Raw genomic sequence first — 10,835 nt, 5'->3', positions numbered from 1 at the left:
AATTAGGGCTTGATTTAGACGTCCCGATTGGCCGCGGGACCCGTTTCCGTCATTATCGTACCGGAAACTGTTAAATAGGTTAAAAACACTCAAATCATCCGAATTATTTTCGGATGATTCATTTTTACTTGTTTAACTCAATTATATGAAAATAGTTCATTTTTAGGGTTTTTATACACCAGTCAGCTCGCTTATGCGAACTTTACCGGTTTACGCGTTTTAAGCTTTAAAAGTTTGTTTTAGCACAAATAATTATCCGTTTAGTCTCGGATCTTAAAATTTTGCGCAAATCACTTTTTGACAGTGGGGAATTTTATAAAAATATTTCCAGAATTAATTTTATATTTAAAATTTATTTATCTATTTTTAAACACCATTTAAACACTAAATATGTCGTAAATACCAAACGATCTTAGAAAAATCCCATATTTTTCCTGGATGACCCCTGCCATCTCCATAGTCCCCTGTAATCTTTCCAGAACCAAAATCCCTTTTTAAATGCCATTTTCACTAAAACCGAGCTAGAAAACCCTAGAACTCGTTTAACCGAAAAGCCTACTTAGACTTCTCCAACTGACTTCAAATTTTTTGTGTGGCTTATAAATGTTATAAAAAGCTTATCTGAAATTTTCCAGAATTTTTCATGATATTTAACCATTTTTCACCATTTTTGACCAAAACCGAGCATTAAATTCACCAAATATTCATCCTTTGTCCAAATATTACCAAAAATTCATAGAACTCATATTTTCATGTATCTAATACCTCTGTAAAATTTCATGACCTAACTCTACACGTATCACAATCTGTCCAAAAATACAAACATCACACAAAACCGAACTACCTTGTGTTTCTAGCTTCAAACCGCAAGAATCTCGCTTTCTAGACATTGCTAGCAACTAGATACAACACCTACAAGCACAATAACACCACACCAAGCAAGTTACACCCACAATCAAGCCATTTCTTTCATGGTTTCGGTTATGCTTTAAAAACAAAGATTTAACCGTAAAAATTCGTTTTTGGTTCGTTTAACTCCTTTCTTGGACCAAGATCCCTTGTATAACCCGTATACATCACTTGATCATGCAAGAATCGGTTCCATCTCGGGTTTTCACCCTTTTTCACTTGGAAACCTCATTTTCTTGTAAGAAAACTCAAGAAACAAAGATACACACGTACATAACACGATCTTTACCTCGGTTTTTCTTGTTAAAAAGTCTCGATTTTTAATCAAGGGGTTGAGAGAGTTGAAGGTTTGTTGGATTATTGGATGAAAAAAAGAAAAATGGAATGAGGTTGGACCATATGGTCCGATCGGTGAAAGGAGGTGGTGGGGTGGGACCCCCATCTCCATTTTTAGCCACATATTCAGATTCCCGTAATCTGGATAATGTTTTGGATAATCTGGTTCAGTTCGTTTTTCGGTTAAACGTTTAATTCGGCTTAAAACGAGGCTAAAACGGTCGTTTTTCGGCTTAAAAATGAAATTTATATAAAACCGATTTAAAAACTTTAAAAACGTAAACCATGACTTTCATGGACTTAAAAAATCATAGTATTAATAATTGTGCATCATTTTCGGCTTGATCGATCGTCTCTTGCTTGGTTTGGTATTAAAGGTTTCGTTTAACGTACCGACGTATCATTAAATCGAAATCCTTTTTCTGTGCTTTAATTCACTTATCCCGAAGCTTTAATACTTCGCAAACATCACTAAATATTATATGTTTCGTCTATAATGCAATCCCCGATCATTCGGGCTTCAATAACCGTTAATCGGTTAATCGTATTTCCAATACGATTAACTGTATAATCGAGGATAATTCGTACTATGAATCATACATACTCGTATAAACGCATCATAATTCACATATTCATTATTAAATAACACATAAATAGTATATACCGTTTAGGGTATACCTAATTTTGCCGGAATCGTTACACATAGTCAGACCGATGCCATTTAATGACAACGTCTCGGATAAAAGACTCACCACACTTTTTCTTGCTTTTTCCCTTGTTAGACTTCATAGCAGCCGATGAGGAAGCCATTAAAACAAAGACATATGAATGGAAATGTGAGAGGAATAAGAGAGGAAAGAAGAAGTTGGAAAGAATGGCGAGAGATCATCCTATTTATATTGAATCCCAGAGGCGGTTAAGTTAGATTGGAAGTCTCCGAATTAACCGATAGCTAATGTGGAAGTAACAAGTCAAGCGGGAAGTTAACGCAGTAAGAGCAAGTGGGTGCGTGAAAAACATGCGCGCACAGTCAAAAGACAGGTCTGACACAAGCGTCGTCTGGCGTCTAACGGAACAAATCTGTTGGCAGATAAGAACCAACTGGCGTTAGGAGATCGAGATGTCAGTTTGGAGATCAGTTACTTTTTTCATAACAAATTTAATGTTGCCCAACAATAGATCCGCGAAAGAAATATCGCGAAAAGTCTCACCTGGAAAAATAAATATCATAAGAGGTTTTCCAAGAACTTACCAGGACCTGTGGATCGATAACCAGAGAAACCTTTGGCATACAAAAATTGGGAAAGAGTTAATCCAGGCAAAGACGTGTGATTGGAATAAAGCCTGGTCTGAAAACATCGCGGCAACTTAACAAAAGAAACCCCAAAGAGTACGCGCAATAATTTTGGACCAAACAACATGCCAATCAACACGGTCAATTTGCATACATAAGAAGTTAAGTGAAAGAGGCACCCAAAAATAAAATGCATAAAAACAGACACCCATCACCCATTTATACACGAGGTAGTAAATGAGGTAGTTGGACAGCTGGAGATCTGTTTCAGAAGCAACCAATAATAGGCAGCCACGGGTCGCGAAATTGAAGAAATTTATGGCGCTGGCATGCAAAGACATTTATACTCACATGGAGTAAATGAGCAGCAGTCGAATACGCAAGGTGACATAACAGCAGCTAGGACGTAGGCAAGACCCTCATTTACTGCCGCCATAAGTACCACTTGCTTGATCACAAAAAACGAGAAGCTAGGAAAGAATAAGTCCAATATTCCATCCTAGAAAACAACAACAAAAGAAGCAATGGACTGGGGGACTTATGGGGGTAAGGTATAAAACACTTCATGCACACAAAAGGATAACATGGTTAATCCGCGGATAGGGTATCTTCCGCGAAGAAGTCGAACCCCACCGCAGGAGATAACCACAAGATAATACGAGCAGGAAAGAACAGCGAAAATGCTGCCACAGGTAGGACACGTTGTAGAACACCGTTGCATAGTACCAACTACCATATGAGCGCACGATGGACCAATGAGAATGGGCCAACGCTGTACTTGTACCAAACAAGGAGGCTGCGGAAGTACTGCATGGTACAAAACCTTACATGGACGCATGATGGACCAATGAAAATGGGCCAACGCTATACTTGCACCAAAAGAAAAAATACTAATGGCCAGATTGTCCAACCAATCAGGACGAGCCGTCATGCCCAACCATGACGGGAGAAGCTTCCATTGAGTGGGACAGTTGGCCCAATATTTTCCCCCATTTGCCTATAAATACAGATGATAGTGTAACGGAACTTCTAAGCTCTCTCACTCCTTAAATATATTCCGACCACTTACCATATTGATTCTCACTCCGGAGGGTGGTTACGAGAAGACATCCCTTATTCCACTTCTCGTAACGAGCTCACAATGTTCGTTTTGCAGGTGTACGGTTCGTTAGGGCTTACTGTTATTCATTTGGAGATAACGGGGTAAACAGTAGATTGACTTCATCAGTTTGGTTGATCTGTTTATTAACCCCCTGGACGAAGTGTTAGACCCAACCTCGTCAGATTAGACTAGTGTTTCTTCACCACGAAATAGGTTTTAAATACAAAGAAACTTTATAAAAGGAAAATATATAAAAACATCCAAGAAGAATAAATAAGATTTAAAGTTAGCATACATTACAAAAAGCAAAAACTAGTAAATCCAATAACACAGGCACATAAAGCAACAAAGACCTAGTAAATCCAATAACACAAGGCACATAAACCAACAAAGACCGATCCCTCTTTACTTCCTTTTCCTTTTTGACTGTCCACTTACTTTTCTTTTCATCGCCTCACATGGCTTTCATTAACATCCAAATGTTCACAACATAAAGTTACACTTACTAAAAAAAATAACCGCTAAATGTTACATTTTAAATGGTATATTGAATCCTTTAATCTAGGATTAATCCCTTAACCTCTTCTGATAAGTTAACCAATTGTAATATCACTCATATGACAACGCTTTAAATATGATAGTCCGGCCAATGTGGAAGGGATAGACATATCAGCTGTCCCCTACACTAACATTTATAAATGACAAAGATTCATATGTGACAAAACTTGAAACATTTAATCATAAAAAACAAAAACATAACTAAAAACACCACATATGCCCACCCAATCAGTAATTCGATCATATTATAGATTTACATAAACCAATACCGAACTAAACCTTTCAAGATTAAACCACACTAATTAGATTGTTATACTAAACAAAAGATTTACACACAACATATTAAACTATTCCAAACCCACAAAATCTACTTTGTATTATTATTTCGGCTACCTTCAAATCCCGTTGTTTCTTTCAGCAGCCACCGCAAGCAACCTACACACACCTTGAGTCCAAATATCATACTCCCTTTCGTTTTTACACTCAAACTCCACCACCCCACGAGCCACCGTCTTCAGCCCAAAGTAGCGGCGCTCTTCCGCCATTGGTCGCCCCGGCCACGGTGACATATCTTTTAAAACCTCCAACACAATATCTGTGGAAAAAGAGACAAAGTTATTGTCAAAAGAATGAGAATTTATTTTCCAACTTTATTCTTTATTGCTTTAACAAATCCCCAAAAAGACCCACCACAGTATAGGCTATTGGTGGGGGTGGGGTGGGGTGGGGTGGGGTGGGGTGGGGTGGGGTGGGGTACTTACTCTTCTTTTTTGTGATGGTCCCAGCAACATGTCTGCTCTTCATTTTCAGGATCACCTGATCCATATACACAAAAACAGACTGTTTTTAAGTGTTTGTATTAAACTTTACTAGAGTTAAAAGGACCACATAATAATAATATTATGTTTGTAAACAACATTACAGTTTTTGTTGGACAAGAATTTAATCACCTTTTTTTTCCTTTTCAGTATTTTTAAATATGATAACAAAATAATTTTTTAAACTTTTTGTTGGATAACTAAATCCATATCATTTTTACTAAGCTTTAATCTTTTTCCTAAAAAAATCAATGAAAAAAAAACAAATATGTTTTACATATTAAATAGTTAAGCATAAACTGATAATCATCTACCACTCACTTTTTTTCAGTATATTAAATTTTCTTGAAAATATGAACACACAAAAGTACACAGCAAACAAAGTTCCCAACAAGACATTAAAGTTGACTTGTTCAAAAGAAATAAGAAATTGCTGATGTCATATTTAAGTGTCAATTTCAAGGATAAACTGATAAAGTAGTGTTTATATTTAATTTTTATAATTTTAATTAGGGCTTCAAAAAACTAACCTGATCCAATTTGTTGATATAAACCGAAACTATTTTCCAATGAAGATCACCTGCAACAATACAATAACTATATAAAAACTTTGCATCACCAAATAAATAGATTTGAAAATATTGAAACCGATTGTTGAACACGAACCTTTACGGGTGCGTTTTAGAAGAACGCAACCTCGGGCAAGCAGTTCCCGGCTACATATTCCCAAGAAGTTTTCTTCGGGTACAAACTCGTCACTATAACTACCGGTTGAGCTGCTGGCCGTGCCATTGCTATGAACACTCCCCTTATCATTACGCGGTACAGTTGGAATATTGCACGTGTCCTTCACCACCCGTGCTTTTAATGTCGCCACACCCCGGAGCGCTATAATATATTTTTAAAAATGAATAAGATATATATTCTTTGTTAAAATTTCGAGTGAAGTTGATCTATATTGGCCCGTTAAAAGCTTGAATTGAGCCGAGCTTAAATGAGCTCAAACCTCGATTGGAGCTCATTATATTAACGACCTTGAGTCCAAGCTTCACTTCTCGAGCTTGTTTAGGCTTGCTAGCCTATTATTTATGTACTTTCTATTTGTTATATCAAAAACATTCTTCCATAACAATTATTATAATTTTTAACTAATTAATAAATGGTTTTATAACTATTTAAATATTAAACAAATTATAAACAAGCAAAGCCAAACTCGAGTTTAAAAACTCCTCATGAGCCGAGCCCCAGCCCGAGCCATGTTAAGTTAAATGAGCCAAGCGTATCATTCATATAACTACTGTTTGATATATTAAAAACGTATTTTCATAATACTTATTATTAGTAAAGTATTTCATAAATAATAATTAGTATAATTTAGGTATTTAACAATAAACAAGCTGAGATGAGCTGGAATTTGAAAAACTTTAGTTAAGGCTCGGCTCGTTTAACTTGCACCCTAATCCAAATAATTATATCCAAAAAGGGATAAACTAAAAGAAATAATATAGATACCGGTAGCGGCGGCCGCAGTTAGCGTCATGATATCACCAGGCGACCGGACGTTAACAGCAGAGCTAACAACCGAGGCAAGATGTTCCCGTTCAGCACCCATCACTTCTGCAGCTTCCACACACTGTGCCGCCACCAGCGTGGCAGCAGACGCTACTGCCAAGTCAGTTTTCATCATTTCCTCATCCTTCCTATGCCCAGAGGCAGCAGTGGCGGCGGCTATGGCGGCAACAACAGCCGCCACACCCGCAACCGATACAGTTGCATGCAACTGAGCATTATGGACTCTAGTCTCCTCTTTCTTCTTCTCTCGCCTATTCTTCAACCACCTCCCGACAGTTTTCCCACCATTACCCGTGGCGGCACCGGTAACAGCTCCGCCGCGGTACTGGTTGCTCACCGGATTCTTTAAACGACAGTACTGCATAACATAAACAAGTATTTCAATTTTTTTTAAGGAATAATTGTTTGAGCGCGTGTTAAAAACGAGTCAAACAGGTAGTAAGCGACGGCTACATGTTGTATTATAGGTCAAACACTATATTAGGTGCTATGGTACACTATATTAATTACAATGTACAAAATTAGACATGGAATAGAAGCATACCTACCTCATAAATGTGCCCATTTTTTGATGGCACTAATGTTGGACCCTTGTTCATTATGAGCCATTAGTTAGGATCAGATCAACTTAACTATCAACACCAATAATATAACTACAATAATACCTATTTGTTTTTAATATTGTGTCACATTTTTAGAATAATGCAGTTACTTATTTTTATTCAGTAAAACACCTAGTTAGAATATTAGCCATAAGTTGGTTGTGGCTCAATGGTAGAGCACTCACTTTATAAGTGAGAGGTACATATCTTTCATATAAGTTGGTGATACAGGGTTCGAGTTCTGATCTCACCCAGTTTTACCGGCTCCTTGCTGTCGTGCCGTTTGGCGGACGTGGGGGTCGGGTTTTATCCGGTGAATCCCTCAACAGGTGGACCGCTAGGGGTTCCGTCCGTCCGGACTAGTGGCTGGCTCGGGCTACCTTTAGCCAATGGGGGCCGCATAAGAGATACCCGGTGTTACTTAGTTGGCCGTTCAAAAAAAGTTAGAATATAAGCCAACAAAAATCTAATGAAGATCTTACTTTAAGATTAATGATCATGTTTACCTTTTTAAAGGACTAGATTACAAGTACAAAACAAAATATCTAGATCTAAATCCAACAAATCATCACTAGGTTTAGATTCAAATCCTTGTTCAACTTTTATTTTGGCATTTAGTGATTATTATATTATTTTGATTTTGATGGGTAGAAGAGAAAGCTGCAAACATGGTTTGATTCTGGGGGTTTTGTTAGGCTGAGGTGTGTGGGGCGCTAACCGGGGCGCTAGAACCCCTCCGCTCGCGCCCCGGGGCGTTAACCCCACACCACCGGGGCGCGAGCAGGGGCGCGAGCGGGGCGCGAGCGCGGAAATCCAGGCAGGCGTGAGGCTGGTCGCGGGAGAAGAGAGATAAAAGGTGTCTTGGAGTTCGAAAAAGAGCCGTTGAGGGGTGTGGAATTAATTAAAAAATATATATTAGCTGGAGCCCCTCCACACTAGGGCCAGGGGCTCCAACGGGGGCTCCAACACCCCCCTTATCCAGTTTCTCACTCTGCCACACGTCATAATATTATTGGCTGGAGCCCCCACTAGAGCCCCCATTAGAGCCCCCACACCCCTTAGCCTTATGTAAAACAAGAACATGTACTAGACATAAGTGTAACTGTGTCAGCCTCCTGAAAAACCACTGTACAATCATTATGTTCAACAGTCCATTTTTTGTTCTTGTAAGTACTCAAACATCACTTAAGAGTCGTATTATGGGATGAAAAGCACTCAAATGAGCCGTATGATATGGCGAAAAAGATCATACGAGTTGTATGAGGGTCAAATCATATGACTTGTATGCTTTAATCTAACAAAGAAATTACTGATGTGGCCATATAGAAAAAGGCCATACGAGTCGTATAATAGCGTGAAAAATGTCATAATATTTTATGACGGACATAAAAAATGAGTGATTTGATCACCAATAAAATGACGGACAAATGATACGGGTCATATGATTTTTAAAGTGACTAAAAATGGCTGATTTAACATTGATGGATTGAAAAAGCTCATACAACTGTAATTTAAAAAAATATATATTAATAAAAAAAGAACTACTAACATAATAGCCGGAAAAACATACCTTCAAATCATCAATTTCAGACGGGGAAACCGGCGGGCTGTCCGTGAGGGAGCCATTGAGTGGGCCACTACTATGCGAGAGTCTGCCGGAGGTCCGTGGCGACACCGCCTCTAGCTGTCAAGTGAAATCAAATCAATTAATAAAAAACACTTGTTTTGGAGTTAAATAAAGAAACTTACAGAGTGCGGTAATATCCGTTCCATCATCAACAGCGAAGTCTCAGAACTCGCATAGGCAAAAGGGTTAGCCCCAACGTCCTCCAACTCGCTGTTTTGGAGTTGGGGCGGGGCTAGAGATTTGGAAACTTGTAAGGCGGAGATGCTCCATGAGCGGGAGAGGAATTCCATGGGGTCGGAAGGAGTCTCCGGTGGACGGAAAAATGTGGAGGAGTCCATTGTATGTATGTATGGGAAGTAATAATAATATTATTAATATTAAGAGTGGTGGGGTGACGGTGGTTTAGTGTAAGCTTTTGTCTCTTCACACGTACGACGCTGCTTTTTTAACTACACTCACTGATAAATAAGAGTGTTGTGTTTATAGTTTGTACTCCACGCGTGTAGGCACAGACATTGGTTTCCATTAATTGCTTGATGTAACTTCTTTTTTTATTGGTTTTTTTCATATTTTTCATCATTGTTTTTTTAAGAATTATCGCTATAAATCTATTCTTTTGAGGTCGGTACAAATGTTATTGTTTATTTTTTTTAACGTAAAAACAGCTTTTTTTTATGCTTAATTCATAGTTTTATTAACATTTAACACAAATCAAACTACATCTGGATAATGGGTAATCGAGCAACAAGCTGCGCGCCGCTATCCCCTTTTGAATCACAAAGCTTATTCTACTAAATATCAATCATTGGTTCCTCGGGCTCTGCGAGTCACTGTGGATCACTTTCTGCACCCGCTCCAAAAAGCGAACCACCTCGGGAGTTAGGAATCCAAATGTGTTGAAGACAAATGGAATGAACACGTGCTGATCCTCCAAACACGATGTCTCATGCTTAGCAACCTTTCTAGATTCCGTCCTCAAAATTGCCTGTCTCGGAACGAAGCCACTGTCTCTCAGCCCCACCAATGGGGACACCCCAGTGAGGTCGACACACGCATGCTTACCCCATGCCCAGCCAAACACAAGAACGTCCGCAGGACGCAGTGTAGATCTTCCCTCTCTCGGATCAATCAGAAAGTTAACAGGTGCCTCTTTTTTTGCTGTGATCCCGGCACGCCTAAGCACATCCATAAGACATCCCTAACCCAGTCGTGACGATACTTGAACCCCGGCAATTTCTTACAGTGGAGGGCATGCTCACCAAGTTTATCCAAACAGGCTTTTTTACAAATGGGGCATGATTCGTCTGGAGGGAAAATATGAATCATGAGCCGGTATTTAAGGATGGCTCTGTATTCAATTGCCGACATTGTAACATCCTAAAATTTATAATGTTGAATAAAGGAAGTTATGTTTAGTGATTTCGCGTAATTAATTAAGGTAGGGTAAGGAGCGGACCATGGACTTGGATTAATTGAGATGGGTTAAATGAGAATGGGATTTAAGGGATATAAATACCCCCTAAACCCAAAATATCTTCATTTCCATCTTATCCTTTCACACTTCCAAAACACACACACACCACACACTACAACCGCCGGCCGGCCGGAAGAGAGAAAGGCGGCAGATCCGAGGGAGAGAGAGAGATTAGTTGTGATAACGAGTAAACAAGACCCAAACAAGCTCAAAAAGGTATGATTCTTGATCTTTGAAGTTTAAAGATCCGAGCTTTTAGTGTATAAACGACCGAAAATGGTCGGGAAGCGTAGTGGGTGATGTTGGACCGTAACAAGGGTGTTAAAATCGCTCGAAATGTTGGACAGAAACCGAAACAGCGGCTATTTGGGCAACTTCGCCCTCATCAGGGCAACTTCGCCTTCAAAGCGATGAACTTCGCCTGCAAGCCAAGTTCGCCTGATGAACTTCGCCTGCAAGCTAAGTTCGCCTGATGGCAACTTCGCTGTAAAGCTAAGTTCGCCTAACTGGCAACTTCGCCTGAAGCTAAGTTCGCCTGATGGC

General features: G+C 39.1%; 1 protein-coding gene across 1 annotated transcript; it reads right to left on the bottom strand.

Moving 5' to 3' along the window:
• Window positions 1–4,416: 4,416 nt before the first annotated feature.
• LOC143586104 (VAN3-binding protein-like) lies at window positions 4,417–9,188 on the bottom strand. The gene is made up of 7 exons (XM_077067723.1): window positions 8,941–9,188; window positions 8,762–8,875; window positions 6,530–6,947; window positions 5,684–5,905; window positions 5,548–5,597; window positions 4,961–5,015; window positions 4,417–4,794 (listed from the first exon to the last, which is right to left on the bottom strand). The coding sequence occupies exons 1-7, from the start codon at window positions 9,154–9,156 to the stop codon at window positions 4,595–4,597; spliced, it is 1,275 nt and encodes a 424-aa protein (XP_076923838.1). The 5' UTR covers window positions 9,157–9,188; the 3' UTR covers window positions 4,417–4,594.
• Window positions 9,189–10,835: the final 1,647 nt, after the last annotated feature.

The sequence above is a fragment of the Bidens hawaiensis genome, unplaced genomic scaffold, assembly GCF_021521415.1.
Source record: "Bidens hawaiensis isolate Kalapana, Puna unplaced genomic scaffold, B.hawaiensis_p1.1 tig00034312_1, whole genome shotgun sequence".
NCBI classification, from domain to species: Eukaryota; Viridiplantae; Streptophyta; class Magnoliopsida; order Asterales; family Asteraceae; genus Bidens; species Bidens hawaiensis.
Note: the sequence above shows the minus strand (reverse complement) of the source record. Positions and strands in the feature narration are given on the sequence as shown.